Consider the following 19,000-nt stretch of genomic DNA (forward strand, 5'->3'; position numbering starts at 1 on the left):
ATGAGCAAACAAATAAGTACTTGGAGGATCAGTGAAGGCAAAATTGGCCTTTACATCTTTCTTTTCCCTACAGATATGCTTTTATATTACTATAATAATGTAGAATATTTTATTCCTAACTGTGTTGTACTTGAAGCATGCACTGGGCCTTCAGATTCTTTTGTATTTCACTTTCTCTCAACCTAGAAGAGCGTCTGTATACATTAGACTCACAATAAGTTCACACTGAACAAGTCTCTGAAATTCCTCTATTCATCAGTTCCATAATCCATTTAAAACTTTTAAAAGCTTTACCAGCATTCTTACTGTTCACTCATAAAAGCTCATTTTCTGCAAGCAATAAAGAACCAGTGGACAGCTATTCATAGCAGAAGGCATAACCTACTTCCCCCATATGTGGGTACAGCCAAAATGTGTGATTGTTGACATCCCAATGATCATCATTTTCTCCCAAAGCTTTAGTGTTCCTGATGAAAGCAGTGCTTTTTAGAGGCCAACCTTTCAGACATAATAAAAAGTGAAATAACTGTGCCGCTGCCCACAGACTTCAGACAAACACTCAACCTTTCCAAAGGCCTCGGAATACCATAAAAGTTGGCTGCAACCATTTGATCTTATGCTTTCAGTGCAAGTTACTTTTGTGTCAAGCACTGCAGTACAGAGTATTCAGTCTATTCTTTTTATTACGCAGTACTAATGCATTCCACTCGAGCCACAGTTACCATAGGAAAATATATCAGGCACTGTGCAAGCTTATGGGGTTACATGCATGACAATAAATCAGTGACAATGGGCTGTGATTTCAGGTGACCTCAAGTTTAAGCCATAGTAATAAACAGAATGAAATCACTGTGGTTAGAGTTCCACATTTTATTCACGTGGAGACAGATCATTTTTTGGTAAATGACAGCATTGCACATCATTGTCAATAACCCCCAGCACTGAGGAGACATAGACATGTAACAGCCCAGTTTCATAGACCATGCAGCAAGTCATGTATCATATGACCTGCATTTTCTTGGCACATTTGGAGTATAATTGCAATATTTATTTATTTCATTGTTTTTAGTTATATAAATAAACATTTCAAAATAGTTTACATGACTTTCCTGAAAACTATGTTACGCTCACTATTTATGAACTTTAATCAGCTTTGAAGGTCAAAACATTTTACATTCTAAGTAATCGCAATTAAATACACATGTACATAAATACATTTAGATCTGTTCCCACTGTACATGAGATAAGAGTTTTATATGTTATAGTCCCTTTCCCTCCTTACTTGTTTGTCATGCGTATGTGACTTGTCTCTCCTAGGGGCCGTGGGGGTGCCATACCTCCTCCCCCACCACCTGGAAGAGGCGTCCTCACCCCTCGAGGGACCACTGTGACCCGTGGAGCTCTTCCAGTGCCCCCTGTAGCAAGAGGTGTCCCTACTCCAAGAGCACGGGGAGCACCAACAGTACCAGGATACAGGGCACCTCCTCCTCCAGCCCATGAGACTTATGAAGAATATGTAAGTACTCTCAAGAAGTCAGTCCTCAGAAAGAGTTAAATTGATTGGTTAACAAGCTAATTTTCAAAAATATTCCTATAGAAATGCACAAAACTTAAAGCAGTGCACTTAAATTGAAACATTTTGAGAAAACGTTTCACTTTGCAGGTGTCATCATTGTTAGCACCAGTGAAATGACTTGCAGTTAAGAACCAAACTACTTCAGAAGATATGAAAGATATGATTAGATTTCAAAATAAATAATTACAAACATAATGTAATTCAGACGATTCTCCTAGGACATGCTGAAGTCTAGCATAAAACTCATTCAGAAATATTTGACGTATATAACATATTACATACTTTGGCAATATTGTGAGGCCATGTGACTGTTCTTTCATTTAAACATCCTACTTTCTCTTTCACTGTATGAAGTATCTGGGATTGGCAAGTATGAAGCACTCAAAAATATGTATTTACCCTCACTTATCAACCATCTTGTTATCTGACATTTTTCATTCACAACAATCTATTTTGTGCATTAACAACATATATCAGTCAGTAATGAACACTAGTTTGATGCAAGAGTAACTCTGGCTATGATGGCTAAGGTTATGTGTCAGCTTGGCTGGGCCATGATTCTGAGTGATTTGGTAGCTATGTAAAGACTCAATTTGGCAATTATATAATGATACTTTAGCCATTACATAATGATATGATTTGGCAGTTATCTAATGAAATGATATACTTTGGCAGTTATGTAATCACCCTCCATTTTATGATTTGATGTGTTCATCCACCATTTTCACATAATACCAATTTTCATAATAACCACCTGGTCTTTGGAACCTAACCATATCAGTAAATGAGGAGTGGGTATATATATTATATATTACAGAAGAAATGCAGTTTCTCTAAATATCCCTCTCCTTTCTTATCCATTAAACCTTCTGTGTGTCTTATACTTTTGAATAATTTCTCATCTTTCATTTAGGTTGTCACTATTCCACTCACCATACTGTGTTAGAGTCCATGTGTCCATTGTCCCTACTCTATTGCAGAACTTATAAAAGGGGATAATTTATATTCATTTGTGTAACCATGGGATACCTGCTGTAAATGTTTATGAAGTTAAATTGATGCAAGCCAGATCATCCTCCTATGAAACAGATTCATATTGCCTTTAAGCTCTGTAGCCCACCTATCATCTACTCTAGGTGCTTGTTCTTTTAAAGTGCCCACAAACTTATTGTCCTCTCAAGTGTCCTCTGTGAATTATTACTCATTAAAATACATAAGCTCTAAAAGGACATGTACAACCATATGCTGGGCACTCAAAACAAATAAAAGTTTTATGGACTGGTTGCCTTAATAACCAAGCAAAACTTATTCTTAAAGTAAACATAATTGAAAGGCATCATTCAGAATACATTAATGCTTCAAATATGTTAGTTTTAGAAAAAAATGTTACTTACCATTGAGTTGGTTCCAACTCACCTTATGTGTAACCTTATGTGTAACAGGGTGTGACATTGTCTTGTCCTGCAGCTACCTTATGCTCATTGGTACGCTGGAGTCCACTGTCACAGCAATTATATCAATCCATTTCATGAAGGGAAAAGCTATTGCTCTTCAATGTGAAACATTTAGTAAGGTCTTCAGGAGTGAAGAGAAATTATGAAGTATAGAAATCCCCTAAGACTGGAAAAGGTAAAATGTATGCCTCTGAAGTGTCTTTTAAATAATATTAAGTTATTAATATTTAAAGTCTTAGATAATCTGAAATTTACCAAGTTAGGAGAAAAAAAAGAAAAAAGTCATCCTATGAATAAACTTACAAGTCCAGAAACATAGGACCCGGCCCTTGTTCTGCCAAAATTTCCTGGGTGATTTGGAAAAATTATTTTAAGTGTTTGTTGCTTGAGACATAATAGCTATAAAATTTGTAATTTGATGGAATGAATGAAAAAATTCATGACAAAGATGATACAATCATTTTTATTTCTGAGGAAACTTCTGGCTCTACAATCTTTATATATTTACTATGGGGTTTTGTGACTTTTGAAGAGACATTTAAGCATTCAGATAATTAAAAAAATGAAGAAGAAAAAATACTTTTCAGGTCATTTCTCTCAACATTTCTTTATATCAAAGAATTTATGCAACATAAACAGAATTCTGAAACAGAATAAGAGTGGCAAGACAGAATTGTAGCCTATCATGTACATTTTAATTCATAGCAAATAAATCACTGGGTTATATGGCAAACAACAGTAAGAAATACAGAAACATAAAGAGTTTATAAAAACATGGATATTCTAGATAAGTAAATCTAGAAGGGGTGGTTCTTAGAAAGGGTAGAAGAAACTGTTTAAAACCATGTGTCTTAGGGTTCTCTAGAGAATCAGAGGGAGCTCTGGTAGCATAGTGGCTAAAAGCACTTGACTGCTCACCAGAAGGCTGGCGGTTCAAACCCACCAGCCACTCCTCGGAAGGAAGGTTGGGCAATCCTACTTCCGTAGCGATACTGCCTCGGAAACCCAAGGAGGGGTCGCTATGAGTCGGGGCCGACTCAACGGCACATAACAACAACAACAACAGAGAATCAGAACCAGTAAGATAGATACAAACAGATGATTGATTGCTAGATAGGTAGATAGATAAACAGGTATTTATTTTACAGAATTGGCTTATGAGATTGTGATAGGCTGATATATCTAAAATCTGTAGATCAAACTACAGACTAGAGAGTCCTTGAGTCTTATGTCTCAAAATCCATAGGTAAGAACAAAAAGAGTGAAGAATAAGGGAGTTCTGGCAAAATGCTTATTTCTAGTCTGGAGGCAAAATACACCCTAGGAAAACCTCCCTTTTTGCTCTTAAGGCCTTCAGTTGATTGGATGAAGACCAACCACATTAAGGGGGGTAATCGGCTTTACTTAGGGCTAACTAACTGAATCCCATGAAACTGCTTCATAAGAATCTAGACTAGTGTTTGACCAAAAACTGCGCACCATAGTTTAGCCAAGTTTACACATAAAATTAGCCATCACACCATGCAATCTGAAATGTTTACATTTATTTTAAAGTATCTAATCTTATTTATTCATCCACTCATTTGCTGAGCCTCTCTTCTATCTCAGGCACTGTGACAAAGTCCTGGGGATATATCTGTGAACAAAACAAATTAGATACCTCTTTCATAAAGCTTTTGTTTTAATGAGAGGAGTCAGAAAACAGCAGAAGCAACAACAATTAAAAAAATATATAAATAAATGAATAAAGTAAATGTCAGGTAGAGATAAGTGCTCTGAAGAAAAATAACAGGAGGGCTCTACTGGAAAATGGGCTGTCATAGCAGATCTCTCTGAAACAAGGGCTTTTAAGCAAAGGACTGCATAAAGTGAAGGACTAGGCCAAGGGTTGCCTGTGTAAAGAGCATTTCTGGTAGAGGGAACAGCCACTGTGGTGGTCTGAGGTGGAACGTGCTTGAAATATTTGTGGAACAGTAAAGAGGATACTAAACCTGGAGCAGAGTACATGAGGGTGAGGTAGCAGATAAGGTCAGCAGAATAGGCAGGTCAATTCATGTTGTTATTGGAGGGCTTTGAGCACTGGTGTGGCATGATAAGATTCAAGTTTTAAAATGTTCTCTATTTTATGGAGACTAGAATATGGGAGGTTGGCTCAAGCACGTGAGCAGGGAGAATACTAAGTAACTCATCACCGTCCCCCTAGGATATAATGATGGCTTGGTGGACATGAGAAGACCAGATTCTGAGTACACTGAGAAACTAGGTCTTTAAGGCTATGATGATGGAATGAGTGTAAAGAGTCAGAAATAGAACAGTGAAGGATAATGTCAAGGTTTTTGACCAAACAATGGGGTAAATTTTAAATATAATTGACTGAAATGAGAACTACCACAGGAAAAGTTGAAAGTTTAGTTTCAGATCTTATTTAAGGGGTTAGACCTTCAGGAATGTCTGTTGTGTGATTGGCTGGACAGGGTGTGGACTTTGTAATCAGATAGAAGCACCACCAGGTTTGAATTCCAGCTCTGTAATTAGCTGTGTAACCTTAAGAATTCCTCAAGGCTTGGATTTCTCTGTTGTATAATTAAGATACTAATTTCAACCTTACAAGATGATAGTGAAGATTAGAACTAAATATGCATAAGTAATTGAAATGGGCATGCATAAGTACCTAGAACATGATAGGCATTAAATAAAAGGTAACTGTTATATGAAATTTACCATATATATATATATATATATATATATATATATATATATTTCTTCAACTTCTACCCAGAGTAAACTATGGATCCATTGAAATCATGTTTTGCCTATTCTTGTAAAAATTAATTAGACATTAATTGAATGTAAGTAACAGAAGCCATTTGAACTTCTTATAATAAAATATAAAAAGTAGGGGAGATGTTACTTGAAAATTGTTGATATAGTTAGTTGCTGGCGAGTCAGTTCTGACTCATGGTGACCCCATGTGTGCAGAGAAGAACTGCTCTATATAGTTTTCAAGGCTGTGACCTTTCAGAAACACATTACCAGACCTGTCATCTGAGGCACCTCCACCAACCTGTCAACTAGTAGTCAGGTGCTTAACCATTTGTACCACCAAGGAACTCCATGTTATATGATGGAAGTCATGAAATACAAAAATAGGAATGCCATTAGGCCTTAAGAAATGCCTGGACCAAGGAGCTGAAAAACTGTTAGGAATCTTTTCTTATATTTGATTTTTATCTACACACTGGATTTTTGGCTTCTCTGGTCATCCTGACTCAATAAATGGTGGATTATGGCCACCCTAGAGCTGCTGAATTTATGTGGGCCAGGTCTACTCAACTGTAGATACTCACTAGCTGGCTGTCTCTCAAGGATTAATCCAGATTCTCAAGTGGGAGACTAGATAATGTGAGAAGACACCAGTCCAGGGAAGGAGAAAGTAATATGAGTTTGACAAACTAAACCCATTGCCATCAAGTTGTTTCCAACTCACGGCAACCCCATGTGTTACAGAGTAGAACTGAGCTCTGTACATCTTCTTGGTTATAATCTTTACAGAAGCAGATCACCAGACCTGTCTTCTGTGGCACTTCTAGGGGTGTTTGAACTACCAAGGTTTTGCTTGATATCCAAGAGCAAACAATTTGTACCACTCAAGGAACTATATGAGGTTGGCAGACACCTCAAATTTTATTAATATATTATTGATAATATGTAAAGTCTGGTACAGATACTATTTTTAAAAACTCTATTATACTGTATTTTATTAAAACATAATATATCATATTTTAATTAGTTTTTCAGTGAATGAGTACAGAATTTAATATGTGGATGCCAAACTACAATCTTTGAAGTAGTCAGTTCCAAACCCAGATTAACACTCAAGGGCTGCTTCTCTCTGCTCTAATTTTAGGTTATTGATTCCTCTGTAAGGGGTAAGAAAAACAAAAGTTAAAGCGTCTCAATAACAAAATAATAGCACCATGCTGAGTTGATGGTGAAAATTTCAAAGGAGTTCTTTACTTTCTGATAAAATTTCCTAGAAAAGGTTCCCTTTATTATAAATGACACTAGGAGCCAATTCACTCTTCAGACTTTTCTTTCTCCCCCGCTGAGTTTCAGCATTAAGTTTCTGACCACATGGAATGTATATAGGTAATCAAATCCACTCCTTGCAGCTTGCCTGACAAGAAACAGTTTACTGTAAATGAGATTGCTGTTTAAAACTATCATTAGTGTTAGCTGAGTCTAAAAAAAGGTGAATTTTAATTTGTTACACATTCTACATCAGACTTTAAATATTTTAAAGGTTGCTTTCAGTGACCTTCTGCTAAGAAGAATATATTTTCATTTTATAGGTCCGTCATCATGATTGAAGTAGATTTGGAGAATTAAAAAGTATATTTCAATAACCCTCCTGTGCAACAAAATGTTAAGCTTGTCAGCTCTACCAGTGGATAATACATTAAAAGTAGGAACTTCTTAGTTCCTACTAGGTTCCAGGCAGTGTAGATTAACCCACTTAATCCCACAGTACCACTACAAAATAGTTGTTGATGTGAGTATTTCAGTAAGTGAGGAAAATGAAACTTGACATTGAGACTTGAAACCAGTTTTCTCGTTCTAAATCTTCTGTACCTTTGTTACATTGTGCTTTGTCTCAATGAAAAACCGTAGTGTTATATCCTAGATAATACCTGTCTGACAGAGAATTCACACATGCATATACAGATCATTTTTATGTCATCCCTCCCATCCAGATGATCAGTCAGCATTTGAATTTCCTCAGCAATATCTAGGACAAATGTTTGCCAGCCCCTCCAACTACAGAGAACTCAATACCTCTGGAAACTAAGTGCTGGGAAATATAAAAATGTGTTAACAAGACACTGTGTCTACTCTCAAAATTGTACCATATAATGGGAAAGGCAAAGAGTTCATCAGACAATTAACAGGCAATATGTTCCACTATGTAAGCCTCTTGTCTTACTCTATCCTCTATTATAAGTTATTTTTGTTTTTATCTTTTCCCACTTACAGTATTACATATACCCTGAAGGCAGAAAATATCTCTTACATTTATTTTCATCTTTAGAGTTCTGAGGAGCTCTGGTGGTGTAGTGCCTAAGGCATTTGACTGCTAACCAGAAGACTGGCGGTTCAAACCCACCAGCCACTCCTAGGAAGGAAGATGGGGCAATCTACTTCCATAGTGATACTGCCTTGGAAACCCAAGGAGGGCTCACTATGAGTCAAAATAAACTTGATGGCAGTGAGTTTGGTTTGGTTTGGTTACAGTTATGAATAAAGTACTTGATAATACCAATTAAATTGAACCTATTTGTGATATTGTTGCAATAACATTATACATACACACACTCACTTACAACCCTGGTGGCATGGTGGTTAAAGTGCTTGGCTGCTATCTCTGAAAGATTGTTGGCTGGAAACCACCAGTGGCTCCATGGAAGAAAGATGTGACAGTCTGCTTCTGTAAAGATTTACAGTCTTGGAAACTCTATGGGGTCTACTCTGTCTTAATAGGATCACTAGAGTCAGAATCAACTTGATAGCAGTAGGTTTGGTTTGGATATAAAAGGTAAATGGATGGCAATAAAAAGAGCATATACTAAGTGCCAAATAGAGGCTATATGTGGTACAGTAAAGAGAAGCATCACTGATGCTGTGGTTGTTTCATAAAACCTTTAAGAGGAGAAGGAAAACATCAACATCAGGCCAGCATGAATAGGCATAACTGGGAGGTGAAGAGAAGCGGGAGGAACCTCCAAGATAAAAGAATGAGGAGAGGAAAAAGAGGCCTTTTAAGGGAACTCTAAAGTATCTGGGAGAATAATTTGGTGAAAGACAAAATTCAAGTAAAAAAAAAAAAAGAGGGGGAAAAAATGTAGAGGAGGGAAATAAAGTGGAGTTACAGATGACCTGAAGGCTGAAGTTGCTACTTCACTTATAATAAAAAGCCAACTGAAGGTTTCTGAGCAGAAGATCAGCTAAGGAGTTAGGAAATTTTATAAAACTCAGTTGTCTAGGGCAGATTGGAGAAGAGAGTGAAGAAAAGGGAGAAGATTTAGAGAATTAGCAAAGGTTGAGCATCACCCAGATGTGATCTTGGCTATGAGGATTATAGTGGGTTTGGATATATTTCAGCAGAGATAACCATGATAATTAAGGTTGTGTGCCAACTTGCCTGGGCCCAGCTGAGTGGCTGAGCAGCTGGTGTTAGTTACTCCCCATGATGAGAATGACAATCAACTCCATGATGGCATCTACCACAGGCAGCTGAATAGCTGCTTTAGGGATGTGATCTGCTTCTCGTATATAAGAAACAACTGTGGGAATGGTCCCTAAGCTCATAACACGCTTGAACCGTATATGTAGCTGAGTCGTATTTGGTTTGGTAGTATTGGGAGTGTGCCAAGGTTTTACTTGTCAACCTTGAGTTTGTCAGCCTCTGCAGCCAGCACCTGAGTGAAGAAAAGCTTCCAGCATCAGTGGGCCGGGTGCAGGAGGCAGAGCTGAAGCTCAAGGTTGAGGGGCTTTCACCCAGCTCCTAGAGCCTGGTGCTTGAACTCAGACTTGAAGCCTCAAAACTATAAGAGAATAAACTCCTGTTTGTGAAGAGCATCATTTTTTGTGGTATATTCCTGTCAGAGCATCACTAGGTAACCAAAACAATAACATTGAACTTGAAAACAATCAGGTTTGGTGATAAATGGATGTAGAAGAGTAAGAAAAAGTAGTTTAGACTCACTCAAGAATGTAAGTTTGGATATTGAGGTGGCTTGGACAGGGGAGAAGAAAGAACTGGACTGTGGAGAGTAGGGATAATAGGCAGTGAAATGTTCAACTTGAAGCTGAAGAAGTTCCTTTCTAAGGTTCTGGGAGGAGACTTAGAAATGTACTCACCTAATCATCTATTTTTGTTGCAGAAATAAGATACTTTACCTGCAATCATTTGAGATCTCTGTTGTCTTGCATTCTTTTGTCCCTACTTGTCTCATTTCTCCTGTGCCGGGTGACATTACAGTGGTTGTTATGGATTGAATTGCATCCACCCAAAAAATATGCATTGAAGGACTGGCCTTTGTGACTACACACCTGGGAATGTGTTTCTGTTTGTAAATAGGGTTTTCTTTATATGAATTAGTCTATACTCAAATAGAGTGTGTCCTTCACTTCAGCATGTCTGAGTTATAAAAAAAAAAAACAGAATAGAGAAGGACATGCAGGGGAAAGAAGAATGTCAAGAAAATCCAGGGGCTACAAACAAGGAAGAATCCTCCCTATTTCTATATCCTAATTTCAGACTTTTAGCTTCCAGAACTGTGAGAAAATAAACCCAATTTTTTTTTTATCCTTTTTTTTTTTTTTTTTTTTTTGGTACAGCAGCCCTAAGTAGCTAAGACAGACAGTGGGTATGGCTGTTTATGTAATTGTCTTAAATGTACCTCATGTTAAAGATTCATTTAGTAGAATTTTTTGTTGTTGCTATTCAATTTAGGTCCCTAGGATCTCTTGCCATTTGACTGCTAACCAGAAGGTTGATAGTTCAAACCCACCAACCACTCTGAAGAAGGATGACAAGGCAATCTGCTTTCATAAAGATTTACTGCCTTGGAAATCCAGTGGGGGTTGCTATGAGTCAGAATTGACTCTACGACAGAGGGTTTTTTTGGTTAGGAACTCTGGTCATAATGGTTAAGGCATTTGGCTGCTAACCAGAAGGTCAGTGGTTCAAACCCACCAGCTGCTTTGTGAGAGAAAGACAAGGAAGTCTGCTTTTGTAAAAAATTTATAGCCTTGGAAACCCAATGTGGGTCCATGAGTCAGAAGGCTTTGATGGCAGTGAGTTTGGTTTTTTAAAAGTGGTGAAATGGTTAAGCACCCCATTACTAGCCAAAATATCAGTGGTTTGAACCTATCCAGAGAAGCCTTGGAAGACAGGCTTGGTGATCGATTTCTAAAATATCATAGTTTGAAAACCCTGTGGAGCAGTTCCACTCTGCACACATGACATCACCATGAGTGAGAATTGACTCAAGGGCAACCAACAACAACATCATTCTATTATAGTAATGATTTCAGGAATACATGTACTATCTCACCTAGTGTCATGACACAAGTATGCATGGTCAAATGTCTTAGTGCCATTTGTGAACTACAGCATGGACATCTGAAATATGTGTTTCATGGAGGAGAAATGATGACTGAGTTGTATTGGGCTAGAATCTAGTTAGTGTAGCATTATTCCATATTATTCAGCTGAGTTTTAAAGGAATGTGACAGAGGTTCTCCAAATTTGTCAATTTTACAAACAATATCAATAGCCTATAACATAATCATAATTAGTTATGAAACTGAAAGAAATATTTCAAGGTTATCAATTATGAGAATTTTTGTTCTATCAACCATCCTAAAGGAAGAGAAAAAAAATCCTCAATTTCCTCTCCTCTCTTTAAAAAATACTATAAAATTATTGTCATGTTAGAAGGTGATCAAAGATTGTTGTTGTTATGTGCCATTGAGTTGGACCCTACTCATAGCGACCCCTCCTTGGGTTTCCAAGGCTGTATCACTTTGGAAGTAGATTGCCCCATCTTCCTTCCAAGGAGTGGCTGGTGGGTTTGAACCGCCAGCCTTCTGGTTAGCAGTCAAATGCCTTAGGCATTATCAAAGATTAAGCCTCCAAAAAAATTGGATGTGTCAAGCAATTATTTAATAAAATATTATGTTGTTTCTGTGGATTTTGTGATGTTCATTACATATTCAGCTGTTAAAAAAAATTGTAGTTGGTAATAAAAGAATAAATACTATCTCTTCTCACTTACGTGAGATAGACCAAAATATACACAAAAAACTAACCAAACTCACTGCCATTGACTAGGATCTCACTCATCCTCCTTGGGTTTCTGAGGTGTTATCTCTATGGAAATAGATTGCCCAATCTTCCTTTCAAGGAGTGGCTGGTAGGTTTGAAACGCCAGCCTTCTGGTTAGCAGACAAATGGCTTACGCACTATGCCACCAGAGCTCCTAGACCTACATATAAAGATCAATATGTATGGTTATGTGGTAAGAAGGAAGTAGAAAGAGAGAGTTTGCCTAAATAAACACTCCAAACTCTGTTGTAACTCATAGGTCAGTATAGCTAAAAAAAAAAGTGAAAAACAACACATATACATAAAGAAAAAGAAAAACCAGAGGTATACAAAACAGTTTTTAGTTTCTAAACACTTAAGTCCAATTTACTTTTAGTTTATTTCATGTTCTCCCCAACAGTTAGTACCAAATATCGATGACATATACTTCTTTGCAACAATGCAAGAAAAGATACAATTAAAATTCAGCTCAAAGATACATGAGAAATCTTGTCCCAGTGTAATCAATCATGTTAACCTAATTTATAAAATTCATTCTGACAAAATTTTGAGAAGCTTTCTTTTCATCAGTCTAAACTAAGCCTATCAGCATTCCAGCCCATCCTATCATCTAATTCAGACTCTGAGGCATCTTTCCAGTAACAAAAGAGAACTAGAAAATTCACTGGTAAATCAATAGTCCTTAAAAGTTCCATAAATGAGTTCAGGCTGCCAACCCTCAGTTTCATGTGTGCAGAACATTTTTTGACAAGGGAGGGAAATAAGTATTAAATGATAATTGAAATCAATTCTTGTGCCATTTTTGTGGAAGGAAAGATTATGAGCCTGATCTATAATGCATTTTGAGGGGAGCCACATACTATGGCTTTCTGTGTAATAGCCAAGAGCTATAATCCAAAGAAGGGAAGTTTTTATTAGAGTTTCTAGATTGGATACTCGTATTCCGTTTAGACATTCTTGTTTGAGTTTCATGCCCTGGTCTCCACTTAGTAGAGACTAATTTATCAGAATGCACTGTAGGGCTTTGTTTATTGAAATGTAACTAATATTCAAAATAACCAAAACATGCAAGGTTAAGGAAATGTTTTGTGAAACTATAGGGTGGATGCAATATGTGTGGTTCAAATGTTCACAGAAAGTTGGTGGTATTTAAGCATTATTAACATATTCAATTATTTCCCAAAATAATTTACAATGGCATCTCTTAAAAGTATGTATATTTTTCCCAGGAGTTCAACTTTAAATAAATCACCCATCTTTGAGCAACATTTTTTTGATTTTTAGGTCATTCTAGAACAGATGCAGATTCTTCTGTTGGCCACAACACTCAGGACTATATTAAAACCTATACCTTATAATTATCATGATGACTAATGGCTTTTGTAACACTAAAAATGATGAAAATAGGTTCTCTCTCCAGGCCTTTTTGAGTTAGCTGCTAGGGGCTGATAAGTACTGTATCATAAAACATTTTAAAGTTTTCTTTAGGCTCTACTGGAAAAAAAAAAAAAAAAAAGCCATGATCAGTTTGCAGCGTCTGCATAGACGTGAGAAGGAAAGTGATAGAAGAGTGCCACTAACAGCAATCTCAGCTTTGGAAGATCTACCTTTGTTTTTGCTATTAACAGTGTTAGGCTATATTCTTTTCAATTCCTGGTTCATACACATGACTTAAGAATTAATATTGAAAATGAGTTCATCTTTGATTTACTTCTGTATGTATGCTCTAAAAGGGTGTTTAGGGTACAAATTAGTAGTTTTTATATCGCATTTTTTCTTCTGAATTTGCTCTAATTTTAAGAAGTGTATCCCCACTGGAAAATCAAGACCCTGTATGGAATGACAAATCAGATCTAAGAATTTAACATTTCTTTTTTTTTTGCTGGTTGAAAATATTTTCTAACTGGTTTTGCTCATGCCACCCTTATAATTAACTGGCAAGGGAAACTTAATTAAAGACAAATTGTCTAGATAGTTAGGTTGTCACTGGCTTTTGCTTAAAGTCAAATAATGGTTAAATAAGACCGAGTCTTTGTCTTTCAAACATTTTAGCCCTCTTCTATTGTGAATTTCTCATTCAGTGGAAAACAGAGCTTGCTAAAATTTCCCATCAGACACAATCTTTGTGATTGTTTTCTGTTGTATTTTAAGATGCAAAGGCTTTTACAAGATGGCTATATTTATTGTTATTCAATAAATTTTAACAAGCTCAAGATTTGAATTAAGGTTATTTCTTCTGTTTTCATTATCAACAATGGAAAAGTGTACTTTATCTTTACATAAAACTATTATAGATCAGTTTCACAGAAGAAGGATATATAGGAAGCAAAAACACAATATAGAACTAATCAGCTTTTTATTTTTTAGATTCCTTCAAGTGTTGACATTTGTTCTTCTGGTCAACCACTGACTTACAAACATCCATGTAAAGTGAGGTGTTCTCCATTTTACATTGTGAGGGTTACTAACAGCGTGGGAGAACTGAAGGTACAACTGGTGTGAGTAAAGGCACATTTTGGAAATATTGCAGATTCAGTTGCAGACCAGAGCAATAAAGTGAATATCACAATGAAGCAAGTCACCCAAACTTTCTGGTATCCCAGAGAGTATAAAAGTTACGTTTATATGGTACTGTAGTCTATTAAGTGTTCAATAGCATTAAGGAAAAGTTTGAAATATTGCAAAAATTACTAACATGTGACACAGAGACACAAATTGAGCACATGCTGTTAGAAAAATGGTGCCAATAAACTTCCTTGATGCAGGCTTGCCACAAATTTCAACATGAAAAAAATCCCAATATGTGTGAGGCACAATAAAGTGAAGCACAATAACATGAGGTATGCCTGCACTAGTTAGAAGGCTGAGGATGCTCAAAGGTGAACAATTTGTCCTTTTCAGATGATCTTTCATTCTTTCCAACCTCCACAAATAACCTTGAATTCTTGGAGTGGGGGGGGGGGGGGGGGGACTCTTAACATGATACGAATCACAGGGATTGCGTATTGTAAAGAATGAGAGATTTTATTTTTAATGCTATGCTGGTCTTTCTCTGTGCAATATTATGATACTGTAAACTACTAGAAAGTGAAAACTAATGCCCTTTGCCTATACACCATAATTCCTGGTCATTTATATTCTGATATTTTTTATTAGGTAATAGAGCTAAAATTTATGCCTTGTAGAACAATAAATAACCAGTCAAAAAAGTAACTTGTACCCATAGAAAGTCCTGGAGAGCTGAAATACAACTTGTAGCATGTTGTTGTTGTTGTTATGTACCGTCAAGCTGGACCCGACTCATAGTGACCCCTCCTTGGGTTTCCGAGGCAGTATCAATACGGAAGTAGATTGCCCCATCTTTCTTCAAAGGAGTGGCTGGCTTAGAGATCATGTCAAGAATAGATTTGCCACTTTAAACACTAGTGATTGAAGACCAGATGATTTGTGGGAAGACATCAAGGACATCATACATGAAGAAAACAAAAGTTCATTAAAAAGACAGGAAAAAAAGAAAAGACTGAAATGGATGTCAGAAGCAACTCTTAAAATTGCTCTTGAATATAGAGTAGCTAAGGCAAATAGAAGAAATGATCAACTGAAAGAGCTGAACAGAAGATTTCAAAGGGAGGCTCCAGAAGACAGAGTGAAGTGTTATAATAAATGTGCAAAACCTGGAGTTAGAAAACCAAAGGGGCATTTCTCAAGCTAAAAGAGCTGAAGAAAAAATTCAAGCCTCAAGTTTTAATATCAAAGGATTCTATCAACAAAATAATGAATGATGCAAGAAGCATAAAAGAAGATGGAAGGAACATTCAGAGTCACTGTACCAAAAATAATTGGTCCATATTGAGCAATTTCAGGAGACAGCAATTTCAAGATCCAATGGTATTGAAGGAAGAAGTCCAAGTTGGACTGAAGTCACTGATGAAAAACGAGGCTCAAGGAATTGAAGGAATACTAACTGACATATTTCAACAAACATTATGTTAGAAGCATTCACTCATCTAGGCTAGGAAATTTGGAAAACAACTACCTGGCCAACCGACTAAAAGAGATCCATATTTGTGCCATTGCAAAGAAAGGTGATCAACAGAATGCATAAATTACAGAACATTATCATTATTATCACACACAAGTAATGTTTTGCTAAAAAAACAGTTGCAGCAGTAAATAGAGAGGAAAATTTCAGAAATTCAAGCCAGATTCAGAAGAGGTCATGGATGAGAGATATTGTAAGTCATGTTAGATGGATCTTGACTGAAAGCAGAGAATACCAGAAGGATGTTTACCCATGTTTTATTAATTATACAAAGGCATTGAATTGCGTAGATCATCAAAAATTATGGATAACATTGCAAAGAATGGGGATTCCAGAACCCTTAATTGTGCTTATTCAGAACCTGTACGCAGACGAACAGGCAATCATTTGAACAGAACAAGAGGATATTGTGTGGTTTAAAAATAGGAAATTGTGTGTGGTTTAAGAGCAGGAAATGTATGCAGTTTAAAAGCAGGAAAGGTGTGTGTCAGGGTTGTATCCTTTCACCACACTATTCAATCTATATGCTGAGCAAATGATATGAGAAGCTGGACTATATGAAGAAGAATGCTCCATCAGGATTGGAGGAAGACTGTTAGCAACCTGTGATATTCAGATGACACAACCTTGCTTGCGGAAAGCGAGGAAGATTTGAAACACTTACTGACAAAGATCAAAACTACAGCCTCCAGTATGGATTTTACCTCGACATAAATAAAACAAAAATGCTCATAATTGTACCAATAGGAAACATGATAAACAGAGAGAATATATTGAAGTTGTCTAGGATTTCATTTTACTTGAATCCACAATCAATGCCCATGGAAGTAGCAGTCAAGAAATCACTCTGTGTATTGAATTGGCAAATCTGCTGCAGAAGACTTCTTTGAAGTGTTAAAGAGCAAAGATATTCTTTGAGGTCTAAGGGCCACCTGACACAAAAGGTTTTTTTTTTTTTTTTTTTTAATAATTTTTATTGTGATTTGTGTGAAATTTTACACAGAAAATTTATTTTCCATACAGCAGTTCATACACTTTTTGTTTCATAACATTGACTGCAATCCCCCACAATGTAACAGCTCTCTTCCCACTTCCTCCCTCAGTCCTTCTTTCCTATGCATTCATGCCCCTGAGCTTTCCCCCTGTACAAATGCTGCCCTTCTGTTCTCCCATGATTGATCACTCTAAGGAGGGTGTCTACCAAATAAACCAAACTCACTGCCATCGAGTCGATTCTGACTCATAGTCACCCCCATTGGATTTTCAAGGTGGCAAATTTTTATAGAAGGAGATTGCCCCATCTTCCTTCTGCATAGTGGCTGGTGGGTTTGAGTCTGATAATGCAGGACTGAGCATTGTTTCATTCTGTTGACTAGGGTCACTATGAATCAGAACTCACCTAAGGCATCTAACAACAATAACAACAACCCATATTGGATGTGTTCAGCATGAGTACAGAGAATTGGTTGGGGTCCATTCCCCTTGGTCAAGCCTCAGTTTCAGTTGGTTAGTGTCTGAGCCACACTAATTGCTAAATATTGTACCACTTTTATAAAAGTGAAATTGTAGTAAAAATACAGTATAACAGATTTTTCCAAATAGACACATTAATTCAACTAAACTTAAAGATTGGAGGATTTTTAGCCAAGCCATTGGGGCAGTTATCAAGCCAAATGGGGTTGGTGCACTAAACCCTCATTTGGTCACAGTTAGAGCTGATGGCTTTTGTGAATTCAAAATTCCCAGTATTCTGCCTGCCATCATGTTGAATTTTATCACAGAGTCTTTCCTGAGATCCCCATCTATCCCATATCAATAAAGAGAGTTGGGTATAATTTAATGCACTTCACCTTCCTTGCTTTATCATTTCCATAGTATTTTCTGTATGCAAAATACCATCATGTATTTCACATGTTATAAAGGGTGTTGTTCAGTATAGTACTTTATCTCAATTTTGAAGAAATTAAGGTTCAGAGAGTAAATGGTTGAGTTAAGAAGCCCCATAACTAGCAATAGCAGTCTTAGTTTTCCTGACCTTCCCTATAGTGCTCTCACATTGTTGTTACAAAGGTTGGAAAATAAAAAACAAATGCATTCACTCATGTGTTTTCCAAGTAAATAGACTTATCATTTGATACCCATATGGAAATTAGTTTCAACTTTTCTAAAATTTACAAGGAGCAAGCAAAAGCAAGACATGTGAGGATATTTGAGCCTTCACCCCAAATTGATCTGCCACTGAGGTTTAAATGGTCAAAATTTCTTTTGTTATCTTTCATATCTTGGTAGAAACCTGACAGCCTTCTAGAATCATACACACATACACCCACACCCTCTCTATTTTACTTTTTTAGCTACCTCTGCTCCTAAGGAAACAAATGTTTGATAAGAACATGAACAAAAGAGAAAAACCCTAGCTTTCTTTTACCTATAGATCATTCTTGGAAACAGGATTTATGGAAATCATATAAGTATATCCTTCTTCCACTTTCTCCCTTACCGAAGAGTCTCTTCTTTCAAAGACTGCATCTAACAGTAAGGAGTTACAATAGTGAAGACAGGAAGATCATTTACTATAAAGTGGCAAATGTACCCTGGAGGTGGCAAAAGGTTTATGAGATAACTGGGGATTTAATAGGTACAAAAATATTCACTCGTTAAGCAAGAACTGACTCAATCCATGTTTGAAACCAGATTCTTGGTAAATGTGTCTATTCTATTTTACATTCCAAGTGTACATTAGTTTTTAAGCAATATATCTGCTACAGAATAGAATTTCACACTTAAACCTATAAATATCAGGAAAAAAATATATATTTAACTTCATATCTAATTATTCTTTAAGATGTCTTGTTTTACAAGTGAATGTGTGCATATGTATTTACATGTTGTTACTGTTGTTGTGTACTGTTAAGTTGATTCTGACCCATAGTGAACCCATGTGACAGAATGGAACTTCCCCATAGGGTTTCCTAGGCTGTAATTTTTACAGGAACAAATCACCAGGTCTTTTCTCCTACAGAGCCTCTGGTAGGTTC

The 19,000-nt window shown here is 36.6% G+C and overlaps 1 protein-coding gene across 1 annotated transcript in view; it reads left to right on the forward strand.

The window, feature by feature from the left end:
- Positions 1-19,000, forward strand: part of KHDRBS2 (KH RNA binding domain containing, signal transduction associated 2) — a 977,984-nt gene that overhangs the window by 643,364 nt on the left and 315,620 nt on the right. The window contains exon 6 of the mRNA XM_007945604.2: positions 1,318-1,516. Within this exon, the coding sequence (XP_007943795.1) occupies positions 1,318-1,516 (199 nt within the window). The remainder of the gene's footprint in view (positions 1-1,317; positions 1,517-19,000) is intronic.

The sequence above is a fragment of the Orycteropus afer genome, unplaced genomic scaffold (assembly GCF_000298275.1).
Source record: "Orycteropus afer afer isolate SDZICR_OR568_19922 unplaced genomic scaffold, OryAfe1.0 scaffold00140, whole genome shotgun sequence".
NCBI classification, from domain to species: Eukaryota; Metazoa; Chordata; class Mammalia; order Tubulidentata; family Orycteropodidae; genus Orycteropus; species Orycteropus afer.